At 33.5% G+C, this 18,359-nt stretch overlaps 2 protein-coding genes and 1 long non-coding RNA gene across 4 annotated transcripts; 2 read left to right on the forward strand and 1 right to left on the reverse strand.

Moving 5' to 3' along the window:
* The first annotated feature begins 1,989 nt into the window (after positions 1–1,989).
* LOC131436962 (uncharacterized) lies at positions 1,990–5,010 on the forward strand. 2 transcript variants are annotated; one of them, XM_058605970.1, is made up of 4 exons: positions 1,990–2,695; positions 2,747–2,913; positions 2,982–3,192; positions 3,297–5,010. In XM_058605970.1, exon 4 carries the CDS (start codon positions 3,533–3,535, stop codon positions 4,499–4,501), a length of 969 nt encoding a protein of 322 aa, XP_058461953.1. In that variant the 5' UTR covers positions 1,990–2,695; positions 2,747–2,913; positions 2,982–3,192; positions 3,297–3,532; the 3' UTR covers positions 4,502–5,010. The 2 variants fall into 2 exon arrangements, with proteins under 2 accessions (XP_058461953.1, XP_058461954.1); XM_058605971.1 differs by lacking the exon at positions 1,990–2,695 and having other exon boundaries at positions 2,721–2,913.
* A 647-nt stretch (positions 5,011–5,657) lies between these two features.
* LOC131434012 (uncharacterized) lies at positions 5,658–8,101 on the forward strand. The gene is made up of 5 exons (XM_058600632.1): positions 5,658–6,398; positions 6,608–6,949; positions 7,013–7,172; positions 7,239–7,259; positions 7,641–8,101. The coding sequence occupies exons 1-5, from the start codon at positions 5,745–5,747 to the stop codon at positions 8,099–8,101; spliced, it is 1,638 nt and encodes a 545-aa protein (XP_058456615.1). The 5' UTR covers positions 5,658–5,744.
* Positions 8,102–16,718: 8,617 nt separating this feature from the next.
* LOC131439020 (uncharacterized) lies at positions 16,719–18,089 on the reverse strand. The gene is made up of 3 exons (XR_009231041.1): positions 17,973–18,089; positions 17,742–17,909; positions 16,719–17,683 (listed from the first exon to the last, which is right to left on the reverse strand). It is a non-coding gene; the product is annotated as an uncharacterized LOC131439020 (long non-coding RNA).
* Positions 18,090–18,359: the final 270 nt, after the last annotated feature.

Raw genomic sequence — 18,359 nt, forward strand, 5'->3', positions numbered from 1 at the left:
CACGGTTTTCAAACAGTAGAGAATAAAGAAAATAATATAAATCCAGTTATTAGAATGTATGGTAATTGCATTGTTCAGAATTGTGAAAAGCATATTAATTTTACAATCGATTTAATGGTTCTTCCATTGTTTAACAGCTTTTATTTCAATTTTCAATTGATTATGAATCGTGATATAAAAAAACAAACAAGTTTAATTTTTCGACATATTATATTCAACCAAATTCATTATCAGAGGCACAGGACAATTGACATGTGTGAAAGCGATTTTACATTAGTAAATTACTTCGTTAAATGTTCTGTTAAAGAATTCACATCACCGGTAAAATTGCGAGCTGCTGCATATTTTGCCGCTTTATTTAAATTTGCGATTTTTTCTGCGATGCCCTTATTAATACGTGTTGGATGAGCCAATGTAGATATTTGTGCAAAGTTATTAACTCCAACTCGTGAGGCGACACGCTGGTGCACTTTTTCTGTTGGGACAAAATTAAATAATTCTAATTAATTAATCTAATTAATTAAATCTGTATTTGCATGTATTGAGTACATTGTATTTGAATTATCACATATACCATGAATGAATGCCAACTTTCGAGGAGAGATTCCAGGTAGAGCCGCAGTGTTTTTGAAGCGATTGGTAGCAACACCAGACACAGACATGGTTTGCAATCTTTTTGCTCCATAAAAGAAAAGTGCCATATTCTGTCCAAACACAACGTCAGTTTTGGAAGCTATATTGATTTCTTCGATTTGTTGAACAGTTATATCAAATTCAGGATCGGTTGTGAATGTCTATAAATAAATAATGTGTGAAGAAACAGGAAATAGTACACAAATTATATTTACCAATTTAGCCTGTGGGTCTGATTGAGCTTTTTTAGTTTCAGAATTAGCAAATACAACCAGATCTTTCATCTCAGCGATGTAATGTTTCTGTTTTTCATATTTTTTGTTTAGAGCTTTGAATGTTTCAATTTTTTGTTATACTTATCCAGTAAATCATAGTATTTGATGGGATATGTGTCTTCTTGTACCCTCTGACTGACAGAATCATTGAACTTACAGGAATTTTCGTCAGATACATGGGATTTATCGATTACTTCCGCAGACTTTGAATGCGATGCGACAATGCATTGTGCATTAGATCTCACATCTTCAGCAGTTTTTTTGAGAATAATACTTGTCGGAGAAGTTGATAAAGAGTCTATATCAAAATTAACTGGTAAAGGGTCGTGCTTTGAATTTTCACGTCTTTTTGATAGAGAGCATCCTTCTAAAGCATTGTTATTTACACCAGCTTTAACCGGTGTGACCAAATTCCTGAACTTTTTTGCTGAATTTGAATATCTAGTTAAACTAGATGTAAGCTGACTACTTTCGGCAAAATCATCCGAAACATCAAATTTATTCGATTCAATTGCATGCAGTTCCGCAGATGTTGTGATTGCCAATCTATTCATAACATGGCCATCGATTTCAGTGTCATCCGCAGAATTTTTATTCGCATGAGAATTATATGAATGTTTTCTGTCTTCCTTAAATGATTGACTCAAATCTCCTTTTTGGCTTAAATCTAGTGGATCAATAGAGTTCTCACTGTTAATATCTGCCAAACTTCTGGTCATAGTTACTGGCACGAAGGTAAGACCACTTGTTGAGAATAAATCTCCATTTACTTCGGTCATTATCGTTCCAAGCTAAAATTTACATTTTGATTCGCCTTCAATCATTGGATTGGAAACAATTTATTAAAAACTTACCATTTCAGTAACGTAATTTTGATTACGGAGCTTAGCTTGTTTTCGAACGCTTTCTGGACCATCATTACATGCACGTTGTTTTGCCTTCTTATCCACGCGTCTTACTCGAGCTAAAAATATATAAACTACGAACGGGTTGTTAATATAAAAAAGAATCATCTTACCAGTTTTGCGTTTCGGAGACATATTTTAGTTTATTTCAAAAATAATCACCGGATAATTCCACGCGTTACAACAGAAATTTTTATATTTTTTCTTCACTTCAATTTACACGATCAAATTAAAACACTTATTTATATGTAATGTCCAATAATAATTAAAATTATGATTGAATTAAAAACCGAGTGAGCGAGTGAGTAAACGGATATGGAATTTTGCATAACTCGACTTTTGATCGCCGCCCTGTTTAATTATGGTTAAAATTAGACAGAAAACAATTTTCGATATGAAATTTTGGGAACGTAACGTAACAACAAGGCCGTGCACAACGCGATTTTACTAAATTTTGTACTCTTTCTGTTAATCGTGTAACACAGATAATCTGCTACAAACAGAGATGCCAGATTTTTAGATTTTTTTTTGTGAATATGCAAATTTTTTAGTCGAGTTTTTAAACATTTTTTCGTCTGCAAACGTTTGACAGATCTTTTACACACAATCGTCAAAATTTACGGACTTTTCAAATTGCTGCGATCTTTTTTTGTAGCCCAATTTTGAGAATCATGCTAGATAAACATTTCAGACTTATTTTTGCACGCCGCCCGCAAATATTGACAAAATTTACCTGGCATCTCTGACTACAAATTGTTTTTGTCGAATGCAAAAAATCTTCGAATAAGCTAAACCGAGAATATGAGAAAATCCCGAAACTCACGACTGGATACGCTATTTTGCGGCAACAAAAACTTGCCATAGGCTCGGCGATATCGAATGGTAAGAATTGTACTAATTCCTAGTGTATTATTTATAAAATATAAATTTTAGTTATCAAAACCGACACAAGTTGACAAAACTATACAATCCCCTGAATCTTCGATCCCTCAGTGCACAAACGGAATCAATGCACAATATGGGTTATCGAAGATAAAAAAAATCATGATGTGTACGCGAAATCCCATTTATCTCCAATTTCAGTCGTCTCTGATCAGCAGGTACTTTTATTTTGTTTTGAAGTCATATATTTAATTTGTAGTTATTGAAGTTCAAAAACTCATTTTAGGATATATCATCGTATTCTTCAGAATTATTAAGCGAAGAGTTATGCAAAGATCAAACGTCAGATGATGCCACTTGTACAAACAATTATAATTCGGTTGCTTTCAGTGATGCTGAGAACAGTTTCGAGTTTGCGAAATGAATCTGGGGAAAATATTCGGAAGATGAATCTAACTGAACCTGCACCGGAATGCCCAAACCGCGAAGAAGAAGAGGTAATATTTTAACAAATATCAACCTGTATGTTTTTGATCTCTCTTCAATCACATTTCAACTTAACACTTAATCATACTTAAGTGAAATTTCGATCTCGTTTCAGCATTGCTACAAAAATGATTTACTTCATCCACACGGATATTCATGGATATTAAACAGAAAGCAACCAGATACGTTACAAATATATGGATGCATATAATAGAAACCACCCAGATACAGTCAGAGCGATGGATTTGTGCATGAAACGCGATGTTCCTGTAAATGGTGTCAAAGGAATTTCAAATTTGCTCTTGGTACCTTATTTTGATATCATAAACAACTGTCCGGTTGACTACATGCATGCAGTACTTCTTGGAGTTTGCAAACAGTTTTGTAGGCTTCGATTATAGTGCCAATGAATATTGTATAAAACGGTATATTGAAAAAGTTGATAACATTCTGTCATCTATACGATCTTTTCAAGAATGTTCAAGATCTCCTAGAAAAATGATAAACAAAAAGACATGGAAAGCAAACGAATGGCAAAATTGGTTATTACTTTACTGCTCTGTGTGTCTAAAAGGTTTCTTACCTAAGAAATATGTCAATCATTTCCAACTCTTAGTGTTAGCAATAGAAAAACTATTGAACACAAATGTTACTGAACAGGATATTCTAGAGAGTGGGAAATTGTTGAATGTTGTTGTTGAGGATTGTGAAATTTTATACGGAATTGATGAAATGAAGTACAATGTTCATTTACTTTTGCATATTCCGTCTTGCTTAAGTAATTTTGGTCCACTGTGGGCATTTTCACTTTTTTGCTTCGAGGATATGAATGGAGTTTTGAAAAAATTCATTAAAGGTCCTAAACAACCCGTTATTCAAATTGCTAGACGATGTCTTCTAGCACAAAAGAGAGAAACTATAGATCTTAAATCAATAAGAAACGATAAAGTACGTGAATTCTGTGAATCTTTTAATAATTATAATCGAAAAATCTCATGTATAAACAATGACATTAACATTAAGAATCATGAAAGTGCACTTAACGAGCAGATTCCACAATCATCTTTTGAAGAACATAATTTTTTGATTCGAAATAGATATACATTCAAACCAGTAAAAAAATCAACTTCGAACTCGGATGATGCAGCTTTTACAATGAATGTGAAAGGTGATATTATTTATGGAGTTATACAACGTATCTATTATTCTGATTTCGATTCATATATATTATACAAACTGATAATTGTTCATAAAGAAGAAGGCCTATTGATAGGAATAATAACGACTAACAAAAACCTAGTAAAAGTAAATGACTGTTAAGAAATGCATCCGGATTTTTACATCCAACAAATTATATATTAGGATTGTCCAGTTTGTACCATGGGTAGATTAAATAATATTTTAATATGTACACAATTTTATTTAGTCCTAATTAATTGCAGAAAGAAATATATGAAAAACAATATTTTGTACTGTTCCCGAAAAACTATATTTCTTGCTAATTGAAATACAATAAAATGTATTGAAACCAATAGAATTGACTGTTTACCAATCGTTTCTCCTGTAAAATGAATGGTTAATTTTTATACGGGGATTCACGACTTCCATCGGATTTCCATCACTGAATAAAAATCAAACGTTTTTTATAAATGACTTCTCGAGTATACTCCATGAAAATATATACAATATCTTCTATTTCCTTCTTCTAATCGAATACAATTATAACATACATACAATTCCCTGAAACACCTCATGTACGCTATGTTTTTTTCGATTGGATAACTCGAATGAATAGACCTCATGACATATATAAAAAAATAAAATGAAAGTGAATGTCACGAAAACAAAGTATATACTTACAAGGTATATCTAATATGTGTTTGAACATTTTCCATATATTAAAGTCTTCTTAATATAGTGAACACAAACAAACATTAAAAAGTTTGGTTGTCAAATGCTTTGCAATTGGAAAATATATTGAGAATATAAGAAAATTCCATTGATATTTAATATTATAAAACTTGTCTCGTGTATCCCAGAATAAATATATTTCAAGAAATTTTACTTATCTTTGTTATACAATATACGCTGCATAATTCAAGTTGAAACAAATAGTCATAAAGTGCGTGCGCCATAATTTACTGCTATTGCCCTATTGAAAATGCAACTTATGTGTACAGCATTTTGAATATAGTTGTAAAGCAATTATAAATCGTTTTTTCACACCTTACTTATATAACCATGAAGCATTGTAATATATTTTACATTGGGTTAATGACAAACACAAGTGAGGATCAGGGATGCCAGTTTTACAGGATTGTAACATTGCAGATAAATTCCTTTAGGAAAATCTGTGTTTATATCCGTTTTCTGGAGATGTTAAGCAGATATAGGATATTTATTTAGTAAAGGTAACCTAACTTTCATTTGACTTACTTTATATCATGCATATGGATTAAAATTTAGGTTTTCATTGTTGCATTCGCAGGTATTTTCTAACATGTATTTAGGGAATATGATCTGGCTTCTCTGGTATTTTCAAATGTGAGATAAAAAAGTAAACATGTCTAACGAGGATTTGGATATTATTGACTTCGAAGACGTAATTATCGAGGAAACCGATTCCTGCGAAACTGAAGGTAACCATATCGGCAGAAGCAGAACCGCAAGTGCAAGTGTGGAACATGAATCACCTTCCGTTTCATCTTACCACGTTAGAACTCAGCTACTAGATATAGAACAGGAAAATCTTCCAGCATCGCGGAAAAGTATTTCAATTTCGCAAGTCTCAAGCCATATTGACACTAATCTGGATTATTCCTATTTGTGTAAACCAAGCGATAATCTTAACCTTAATCGATCTCTGCTAGAATCACAAAAAGTTGGTGATGATATTGAGTCCTGGAGAACAGTAGCGTGCAATTCGAGAAAACCGCAATACCCGCGGGTTTTGGAAAGTTCCAACAAATTCAATCAACATTCAGACATATCGAAGTCTGAATTTTCTCCCGATTTTCTGACAACATTGTTAAACCGTACGCTAACAGGGCAAAAAATTCTTCAAAGAGCAAAACTAGCACCACTATCAAACACAAGCCAAAATGAGCTATGTAATATAGTAGCTGAGTACCATCTGAACTTGGGACGTGTTACGACTGAGCATTTTCTTAATGTATATGCTGAAGCAATAATTTGTCTTTTGGATTACGAAATTAAGGTATGCACAGTGATGTGAAGTTTAATTGAAGTTTTGTTTGTAGCGAGATGGACCATAAGCCGTCTCAGCTGTCAAAAAGATACAGCAAACAGAAAAAAAAAATTTTTGTTTGTCCTTTCTGCGCGTTATGATGTGATTTAGAGACAAAACTGATGATTTTTTGTTAAATTCAATGGATACCCACTTCACAAATATTTTTGATTTTTCAGGAAGATTATTTCATACCACGTAAAGGAGACAAGAAAAATCCCAGCGGAAAATTATATAATAAAATTACTAACCTCAAACAAAAAAGACGAAATCGAGAGAAAGCAGAAGGAGAACTTCTCAATAAGCGTTCCAAAGTTATACAGATTGATGCATTTTGTGAAACTCCAGACCTAGATGATGCGAATAGCTGGCTTTGTTTGAATAGAAAACCGTGGAATATTGTTCTGGAGAAATGGCGAGGAACACATGTCACACGGAAAAAATTGTTATTGAAACCTAACCAAGAAGCTCTTTTATTTGAAAAATATCCACATTATACTGAAACATTTGGATATCAACTAGTAAGTTCACAAAACCTAATTGAATTGAAGTTTATACATAAGATAGATGATATTATTTCACAGGTAGATATCGATTTCCAACTGTTGCATGCAGGGAACATTGATGGTCTTAAAAAATTACAATACGATCTTCCGAAGATCACAAAAGTTTTGAACAGGACATACACTGATGAATACTCAAAAGAGTTGCTTGAATACATACAAACACCGAACATCAATATAGGTATGCAAATATTTTGATTTGTATATGATTTATAAAGTTTGAGCTTTTGTCTTCTGGTCTAGATAGTTGTGGTATTTTTATCACCAGGTAAGTAGAAATGGTCACTGTTTCATTCTCAAGTGATAGGTTGAAATATAGCAAAATTTGAATTATCAAATCGCACCAAAAAAAGTTTCGAAATGTTTTATAAAATATTGTCTTAGCTCGATTTTCACCCCGCCTATAGGATCAGAATGTTTCCGAAACAGAAGCCTGAAAGAATCATTGATTTTAATTTTTCTTACATTTCATCTTCTACTTGTCAGTGCTTACCAGATTATTTTGAACTGCTATACCGCCTAGCAGTTCATCATAAACTGCTAAGCAGACGTAAAGGTTCTGCTATTTGCAGAACACTTTATTTTGTACCGAAATGTCAACTGACGTGTCGAATGAAAATTAATGTCAGTAAAAAATCTCCTTTTTCAGATTCTCAGATCACGTCTGTTTTAATTCTGCTGAACAGTTTATTGAAACCAACCAAGGTGACGCTGCATTATAAACCTTCGGTACTTGTAGCACAAGAAGAGATAATTATATTCGCAACAACGGATGATGATGCTGTTTCAAAACTAAATAGTTTTCGTGAAATGTACGAGAGTTTAGGATTCACTATTATCCCAAAATTAATCTTCCGTGGATACGATCACAAATCTTTGTTTGGGCAGTTTGAGTTACGCTACAAATCAGTTGTATATACTTTCGATTCCGCACTGAGAGCAGTGGATGCATTAATTAAATTTGTAACAATTCTTGGTTTAAAACATTCAAAAATTTCTCGCATGGTTTGGCAGTTTTTACGTTCAACGTATTATGAAATTCCAGATGAAGCGGAATATTCATCAATAGTTAGATTGCAAAGATCTATCAACGAACAAAGTGAGAATTGAGATCCAAATAGTTTTAACATGTTTACCTGTTTTATTGAAAGTTGCACTGAATCGTTTTCGGACGTTCTATATTATATAAAACACTTGGAACAGATCCATAAACCTCCTCAACATTTCAGATTTAAATGTACCTTTCCGTCTTGTCATCAAGTACTGTCCAAGTTCTATATTTTCAAGAGACATTTAAAACAGCATTCAGCAGGCTTTATTTCTATTCAAAAAAAAATCGTAGAAAATAATTTTAAAAAAGATATATTTGAAAATGAAACAAGTGTAGATGAACAAAATGCGATAAACTCTCGGATGAATTTTAAAGACAGTGTTCGTAACATTATAGAATCGGAAAGAGTTAACTTAAGCACATTATCGGATGTCGATCGTGATGCTGTTAATTTCACGTTAAAATTACATAGTCGACCAAATCTAACGCGAGCAGATGTTAATCAAATACAGCAAATTACAACCGCACTATTTTCTAACATAGCAAGTCAGATTGAAGAAATACCAATTGAACCATTGGGTCCACAGGCCACATTTGATTTCAAGCGTTGTATGAACAAACTTAAAAATACGTTTGATTTTGTTAACACGGACCATACATTTTTTAAATACATTGACAATATGAATATTTTTCGTCAGCCTACCGTTGTAACCATCGACAAAAATCAAGCCTTAGAGAATAATTGTTTGCATCAGCCAAACTTAAATGATAGCGTGAACCATCTTGTAATAATGCCAGTCGAGTTTCAAATTAGGAGTTTCTTCACTGACAATGATGTTTTGGTTAAAGTCATCGATTATATAAGTATTTTGGAAAAATCAGATTCAATTACAAGTTTCATAAACGGTAAATTGTATAAAGAGATGAAACAAAAGTACAACCAAGAAACTGTTATACCAATAACAATGTATGGTGATGAATATGAGATAAATGACACACAAAGCTCTCACAACAAAAGACATTCGGTGTTGGGTATATATTATACATTTCTTTGCATACCCGACATGTATGCTTCAAAGCTTTGTAATATTTTTGTGGCAGCATTGGTAAGGAAAAATACAGTGATAAATGTTGGTATGAATGTTCTTTTCGAATACTTGATAGAAAAATTTAAAAATATCGAAGAAAATCCTATGGTTTTTCATGTAAATGGGAAGATTACAAAAGTTCGATTCGTGCTCTGCATGTTCCAAGGTGACAACTTAGGCATACACACCACGTTACAATTTCAATACTTCAATTCTAACTATTACTGCCGCTTCTGCAAAAGGTCGAAAGATGCGATGCAATATGATTGCAAGGAATATATTAATTACTCTCGGAATGTTCGTAACTATATGTCAGATATAGAGCTAAATGATTCATCTCAAACTGGATTGAAAAACGATTCTGTTTTCAATAAACTTCCAACATTTCACGTTGTGAAAAACGTTTCAGTCGACGCTATGCATGACATTTTCAGTGGGGGGATAGCTAATTACGGACTAACAAATATTCTAAACTATTGTATTTACAAAAAAAAATGGATTACTCTAAAACAATTGAATACGCGAAAATATGAATTTTCAAAATCAATACACGATGCAAGTTTGAACAGAATGCCAGATATTAGAGAGATTTTTTTAACCAAAAATAAATGTAAATCTGTTCATATCAAGGCAACAGCTGGTGAAATGAAAAGTTTTGCACATTATTTCACTTTAATTTGTGGACCTTATTTTCCTGAAAATGATTCCATATGGAATTATTGCAAAATACTCATTAAATTAACAGACAAAATACTTAGATCTTCGTTCAATGCAAACGATGTAGAAGAGATTAAATATTTAGCTGCAGAACATAATAAACTCTTTACATATAACTTCAATCAGAAACTTAAACCAAAGCATCATTTCACGTTACACTATGGAACTGTCATAGAGCAGAGTGGCCCACCATGTAAAATGATGTGTTTTAGATTCGAAGCGAAACATAAGCAGTTGAAGGAATATTCACATGTTATAACTTCAAGGAAAAATATTTGTTACTCTCTTGGATTAAAAGCTTGTTTAGAATTTGCGTACAATCTTCATAACAAACTATTTTTCCGCGCAGATCTTGATGGAAATTTCAAACATTCCAATCTTATTCAACAACCGTATTTCAAAAATTTACCTATTCCATATCCATTTTTTGTCAATGCCAATATTCTTGTATCAGATTGGATAAATTATAGAGGTACGTCATACAAAACCAACTTTTTCCTTACAATTACTGAAATTCGTACCATACATTTGTATCAGATAATTAATGTACTGAAAGTGAGTCACCAGATATTTATAGCGTGTCAAATATGGAAAGTAGGTAGGTTTTCGGAACATTTACTAGCATACGAGGAACTGACTAAAACTGAAGATTTTAAAATTATTAATATTAACCGATTTGACGGTCCTCCCACAAATTTGTGCTTTATGAACGGTAGTTATTATTTTAGAAAAAATGTAGATTTTAGTTCAACTTGTCTGTAAAACATCGACACTTGTTATAAATCACTATTTATATTTCAGAACACGAAAATGTAGTTTTTGTATTGATTTCAATATATTCTTGATGATATACATAACAACTGTTTACTTATTGTCATCCAACTGAATCATCCCTTCAAACTAAACTTACATCTTCCATTACGCTCCATTGCGGTATCATACATATTTTCCATTAATCATAGGTAAAAACCTATATGTTTAACAGTGCTTATCTTGTAACAGATTCAACTTTTAAAAGTATTGCATGTAGCCAAAGAATTCAAAAAACGCCATTTCAAATGTATGATGAAAACAACATGCGCAGTATTTTTATTGCTATCGACTTCATCTATTTTACCTCAAATACGATATTGAGACAGTAAATATCATGTATTTATTAATTATAATAAATTTTATATAACGGTACAATTGAAAGATAAAGGTTTATGACATTATTTTGAATATACCTTTGCATAGAAAGTAAATTTTGAAATCATACAACAAGTATTATGTGGACCAAATCGATAATATGTGTGGAGCTTATGAATATTAATTACTTTCTTCTATTGCAGCAATTCATGTATGTTGACACATATCAACAACGTGTATATTTTTTTGAGTGATATAAATTATATGGGATATTTTTATAACTTTCATTATGATAACGTCCATTTAGATTTGACGTACACATTAAATAAAGATTATAAGTTTCCATATAATTTCTATGAATTATATTCTGCATATGATTCATATGACAAATCTAATGAATATAAATAAGATTCTCATTCCAGTGTATGTTTTTTACCGTACTCGGCCGTTTACCGTATCAATTGTATACCTTTTATATATATATATATATATATATATATATATATATATATATATATATATATATATATATATATATATATATATATATATATATATATATATATATATATATATATATATATATATATATATATATATATATATATATATATATATATATATATATATACTCTGAAACTTCACATAAAAAAAACGCGTAACTCTGAAAATTCGCATAAAAAACCGCATAACTCTTAAACTTCGCATAAAAAAACGCATAACTCTGAAATTTCGCATAAAAAGACCATAGTGTACTTTCCCAAGTACTGTGGGAGAAAGCTCTGCAATTTCTGTATTTACTTTGTCTACTTCCTGTTTTGTTAGTTCCGTGTTTTGCTTTTTGAAGATGATTATTTTGGGCGGAAAAGGGAAACAGATGAAGGATAACTGTTGTTTCAGATCATCCAGCCTTCTTGCTCAACAATTAATTGCAAGGGAACCAAACAGATAGCAAATAATGTACAGTAAGGAAGCGCAAGAGAGTCGAAATAAATCAATTCGCAAGTATAGGCAGTTCCATTCGCAGAAATTCAATCGTTTAGTGAATCTAGAGGATGTATTCAAACGATTTCTTTTAACGTCTGATCCTGTAATAACATTATCGAATAGAGTAACAACAAACGTGAGTGTACTCCTTCTTCCCGATTATGCAGCTGAATTAGTTTTAACACACTAGAAGACAGCAAAACCTTATTTTAATATATATAGCTAATAAATGTCTTACATGAAAGAGCATTTTTCAATGAAAAAACCCAATGTTTGAACACAATTTAAAAAAAATTAAAAAAATATCTCCGCCATTTTTTTATAAACATGCTCGAAAGTATTTTCTATGAAATGAAAGAAACAGATTTTTTTTTAAATTTGCTCCAATGTTAGATGTAGCAGTTTAAAAATGATCTGTTTTTGAAATAGTTTTGCTCATAACTTCGGTTCAGAAAACGCTACCTGTATGCGCTAGTCATCAAAAAATTGGTTTCAATAAACTTTAAAAGATATTCAAAGACACCAAAACCGAGAAGTGAAAAATACGAAAGCTAGAGCAAAAAATCTGATTTTTTTATGAACACCCTAAGTTGCTCAATTAAAGTAGCTGTAACACTAAACCCTTTTCATGACATTTTGTCTCGGACCGATTTTAGCACAGTTCGTTTTTGGCAACGTATTCGTTCGTCGTATGCTCCCAAACAAGGTTCCTGAATTACATTTGGATCCGACTTCTGGTTCCGGAACTACAGAATGATATGTGAAACGAAATTAAAATAATGTAACTCTTTTTACTCGTAGATGGTTGAATCGATCTAAGAACCACCTAATATTCAAAAGGTCTTAAGATCCTTTAAAACATCTTGCATTTTAGCAGACCCTGTCAGCTTGGAGCGAAGTCAATCTTCAGTTCAGCAACGCCATCGCACGGCATCACATTCAACATATCATGTCAATTGTATGGGTGCGCAACCCTGCTATTTTAGCGCGCACGAATTTGACATTTTTCTCCCATACTTCTATGTATAAGATTCGATGCGGGCTCGTCTGGGGGCGACATGCTCGCAAAAAAGGATGTTGCCAATGATTTGTTCGGGAAATGTAAGAGCTGGATATCTTGTTAATATGATGTCTTTGATTTTAGTCAGATCTAACTTCAGGTTTAGAGGGATACATGATGATTAGTTTGAAAATATCCATTCCACATAAATTATTCGGGTTTATCGGGTTTGCAGATTTGGATAGTCGATAACCAAATATACTTATTTCAGCTTTAACGGTATTCAGTTTTCAATTCGGAAGGTACCCAAAAATTTAATTCGCACTACGATTTCTCAAAAATATCTAAACTGATTTTCAAATATTTTGAAACAAACGTAAACTATACAGCTACTCAGGTTGAATTTATATGACTTCGGCGGCTCCGATTTTCGAATTCCGGTTCCAGTATCGAATCGTTTCTCAAAGCTCAATCGTTTCTAAAAAAAAATTCAAATTAAAATAAACTTATAGTCCCATGCAAAATTAATTAATTTTATCCAATTCTGGCTTCCGATTCTGGAATTACAGGATGATGATTTTTTAAAATTCAAACCGATATAGAAGATGACAATCCCGAAAAGCTTTAAAGTTGGACTCAAAACTATTGCAATTTATTCGTCATATGGCCATACGAATCGGTTTGGGTTACGCTGGTTCCTGAATACCGGCTCTGGAAGTACCCTAAACTACCGTAAACTCTAAAGTGGACCTTACTTCGACATATCATAGAATGTTTAAACGGTTGTCACACTTTTAGATTCAAATTCGATCCGATTTGCAGTTTCGACATTACAGAGTAATGAGTGATTAAAATCTCAAATTGCCGCTTAAAATGGCGGTCATTAAAATAATGTCATGAAAACTGAAACACCGAAGAATATTAATGCAAAAAACACATGCGAATTGATAAAAAAGGTATCATCTCACTGCTAGGTGGATTCAGCACGTTTTTTAACAGAATTCTGTAAAAATCCCTTGTGATTGATCGTACTGTAAAAATTTGCATAATTTTTGCAAACTAAAATTCGTATGCCGGAAATATCTCTCTTGCTAACTTTGTAATATTAATGGATTTACACAATAGATGATTTATAATCTTGAAAGATATGCAATAACATGGAAGAAGAAAACATACCAAATATTGACAATTATTTCTTGCCAAGCGTTTTAAATATATCCTATCGCAAGACTAAAATTAAGTATTTTCTTCAAAACAAGTTTGAAATGTTCATACCCTTTCTGCAGTAACACTGGGAAAATTCCATCTTTTCCAGGAGACTTGTACGGAGCAAAACTCTTAACTGCCTATTTGACCGATTCAATCGTCACAATTCTTCGAGCAAGAGCACAAGAATCGTAACTACCCGAAAAAGATTCAGGAACAGCTGTCGGTGATGGCTCCATACATTTATTTATTTATTTATTTATTTATTTCTGTTTATGTCCATTGGATAAACGAATCTAAATGGACAGATTGGGTGGGAAAAAGCCCATTTGAGTTGAGTCTTGTTTGTCATTCTCATACGGGCGTAAAAACCACCATCTTTTAAAACAGTTACAGGAACAAAAACAGGAACAAAACAACTACAATAATCTTAAAACGGCTAACTACATACTAAATCAATAACATAAAAAATAAATATTGTAAAACATTGTCAAAACATAATGCCACATCGTTTAATTTTACTAGCAAAGTGACTATATGATTCACCATACTCGAAGTGATCTTCGACTGCAGTGAACGGTCGAATACAAGCGGCTATCGGTTCATTATATCCGAAAAGAGTCCTGTGGAATCTGTGCTGAAACAGAGTTGCATTTCGCAGTGTTCTACTCGGTGTCCGAAATTTCATTTCACAACGTAACTCAGGGGCATCAACAATGGGGCGACGAACAATGCTTGCTGAATTTTTCGGCGACGTTGCAAAGTATCGATACCAATTAGTTTACATCTATCAGGATAGGGTGCAGATTTGCTGGATCTCACCACGAAATTTGATGAGGAAACCAAACAACTGACGCGGTCTCAAGGATTGGCCGAACCAGTGAACAGTACAAAGCCTTCAAGCAATGTGAATCTTCGAATTCCTTAGCGATTTTAGAAATGAATCCCAATTGACGTAACGCTTTCGTGATTATTAATGATCGATGTGAATCGAATGTCAATTTTTCATCCATTTGTATTCCCAAATCATTCACCAGGTTCCCTCTAGTCAGGACTGAACCACCAATACAGTAGTCGAATTTAACAGGATGCATATTACGATGAAACGTCATCACCTGACACTTTGAAACGTTGATAAAAAGTTTATTCACGCAGCACCAATTGACGAAGAGTTGTAGTTGATGCTGTAGTCGCCGACAATCCTCCACAGTTCTAACTACGACATACAATTTTAAGTCGTCTGCATATATCAGTTTGAAACCATCTCCCAGAAGTATTTGCAATAAAATCAACTTTTTTGCTGAGTACTTCGACAATACCAGACAATTGTTCAATTTGTCTATTAATATTGTTAGTTGTCTCATTTGGACACAAACGTTTGTTTTGATCTGCCATGTACGCACGAATAGATCGACCATTAAGCTCACCTGTACAAATAAATATTATCTTGCCTTGGGCGAAAACATCCTTGCATGAGCGCAAATTGAATCCGCAGCAATTTTGGCTAATGTGAAAAGGAGTATCACACATTCCACAACGTATTGGCTCAAGATCATTGATTTCGTGTTGACACTCTCCGCGTTGTTTTTTCTCCATCTCTGCTTTGTTCAATGTTGACAGCAGAACACAGGATGACACAGACTGCTTATTGAAGTACGAAGCGGTGCTGGTGCTAATGGTCGGTATAGTGCCAAAAACTATCAGACTTGACCAGAATTAACAGCAAATAACGTTACAACAGGCTCAAGCTAGATGCACACTCCAATGCCCGGTATTGTAAAATATACTGCCGAACACGACTAATCCCAAAAACGTAAAAAACTTAGCGTAGAAAACTCCAAAATGTTACACACTGAGAAAAAAAAGTGAGTGTTAAAAGTGAGTGAGTGTTAAAAAGATAGTGAAGTACACCATCTTCATCAGACAAGTACTGCAGCATTACACCATGGAGTTACTCTAGTAGCTCGCGTAATTCGAAGTGGACAAGCCTCTTCATATGCTGCAACTATGAGTGAGTTTGTCTCGTCGACAACATTTCCCTAATCAATTGGGGTTTCAATTGTTGGTTGGTACCCGTAAAATCTAGTCGCTAAGCCATCTTCATAGTGGTCCCAATTTTTAGATTTGTGATTACGATATGTGTCGATATCAAATTTAACGTTTGAATGATAAAAAAAAGATGCACTTATAATCAGATAACGAAGGTTTGAGCTCATCGGAGACGAGCCAATTTACCAACTCATACGCAATTCTGCCAGAGCAGAGATTTACGTCCAACACCTCCTCTCTTCCAGATCTTGCAAAAGTTGAACGATTTCCTGCATTGACTATGTGCAGATTTGTACCGACGACACGACCTGCCACTCGACTATCAAAAATGTATCGCAAATTTAACTACCCCTCAGTAACTGGTAATGTCAAAACGAGTGTAGTTGGCCCGCTGCCAGGTATTAAATTTATTATTTCAGAGAGTTTTGAGTCATTTTATCTCATTTTTCATTTTATTTGTATCTTTTCTGTAATGAACTGGAACAAGGAAGGCTCTAATAATTTCATATTCGCAGCTAGAAAGTTGTATTGTCGGGTGGTACTGAAAGATTTACCTATGGGTACACCCTCAGCGCACAACTTATTCATTTATTTGTCGTCAAACAATAGTAGACCATTAGATTGAATTGATTACATTTTAACACGTGTGATATTTTCTAAAATAAACATTAATGTGCATTATGTTCTAGGACCTAGGTCGTATTGAATTAAAATATTGCTTGAGCTGGGCTGTCGTCATTGTAAAGTCAATTGCTCCGCAATGCTTATTATAAGTTGACATCATTTGATTTAATGGGCCAAATTTAGCATAGTTGGTACGATAATGACTTATATAGAATATATCTCGGTTTCGTAATTGTCGGGAAGGTATATGAAAATTAAGTTTAGACAGAAGTTCAGATGAATCAACCCGATGTGTAACGATGTTATGTATGAACGAAACCATTGATTGTTCTCGACGCTCTTCTAGTGTGTGGATGTCGATGCGCATGCAACGAGGAAATCTTGCCCAACCTAACTTACGGAGTGTAAATAATAGGAATTGCTTTTGAACTGATTCTATACGTTCATTGTGAGTGATTGAGAATGGGGACCAAACAATGCTTCAATATTCATTTGCAACGTATTTCGGAAGATTTATATACTACGCAAACATATTATCGCTTTAAACATTTGATTCCAGTTATGTTGATAGGATCAGTGAACGTAAATAATTTAGAATGCTGTCGTTCGCCCGCCATCAATGTATATATTACGAAACAAACGCTTAGTGAAGTAGCAAGGTATGCATGTTGCAATTTTTTTTCAATAAGTGGTTGTTGATCATCCGTACAACTTATAATCACGTAGCATTCCGGGTTTCTCTAGCTTCGTTTTCCGGATCTTCTTGGCCGAACATGCTGTTTCCCTACCATTCTCTCACTCAGTTAAATTATTTATTTTACATTCCGAATGGATAGCTTCACCTGAAGAGAATTGAAGAAAAATTCCGGTTGGTTAATTCGAGAACAATGTACGGCTTACACTAAAAGGTATCATCCACATCCTTCACATAGGAAAAACCATGCACCGACACGTTTAGTAATCCATATCCTAGATAAGCAGTATCGAACACTAACCAATGTTACTCGTGTCATTACAAGATGCGTGGCATCCGCCGGTCCGTTGGCTATTCGACCACCGAGTGTTCTACTAGAAATTCAAAATGAGTAAATCTTTTAAGCCGTCAAAATTCACTAGCGTCACATAACTTACATAACAGTATTATCAATTTGAGAAATCTTAATATTTGGCATGCTGTCAGAATCTGATCTCGACACTGACAAATGATCTCTACGAAAAACGGTTCCAGCGGCGGATGTGTAAAAGTCTTCTTCGCTACAAACGCCGGTGAAGGTGGTTCTGAAAAACTGGAATTCGCACAAACGAGCGATTCCTTTATTCAATTTATGATCGCAACCTTCGAGGCAGCTAAATCTGCATACAATAAAAACAATTATTTAAAATCTAAGGTGAATGCTTTTTGAAATACGGAAATACTCATCAAATGCATCATAAGACATAATAAATCCAAAATGTTCAAATTGAACTGTGTGTATTTTGCTCCATCACATTATGCGATGCGCACTCAATTTCCCTGAA

The sequence above is a fragment of the Malaya genurostris genome, chromosome 3, assembly GCF_030247185.1.
Source record: "Malaya genurostris strain Urasoe2022 chromosome 3, Malgen_1.1, whole genome shotgun sequence".
Classification (NCBI taxonomy): Eukaryota; Metazoa; Arthropoda; class Insecta; order Diptera; family Culicidae; genus Malaya; species Malaya genurostris.

What these genes read in the sequence shown, in the direction of transcription:
- LOC131436962 (XM_058605970.1), top strand. Translation starts at nt 3,533, where the DNA reads ATGCAGTACTTCTTGGAGTTTGCAAACAGTTTTGTAGGCTTCGATTAT.
- LOC131434012 (XM_058600632.1), top strand. Translation starts at nt 5,745, where the DNA reads ATGTCTAACGAGGATTTGGATATTATTGACTTCGAAGACGTAATTATC. An exon ending in TTTTGGATTACGAAATTAAG is followed by an intron (nt 6,399 to 6,607) that starts GTATGCACAGTG and finishes TTGATTTTTCAG; the next exon opens with GAAGATTATTTCATACCACG. An exon ending in AACACCGAACATCAATATAG is followed by an intron (nt 7,173 to 7,238) that starts GTATGCAAATAT and finishes TGGTCTAGATAG; the next exon opens with TTGTGGTATTTTTATCACCA.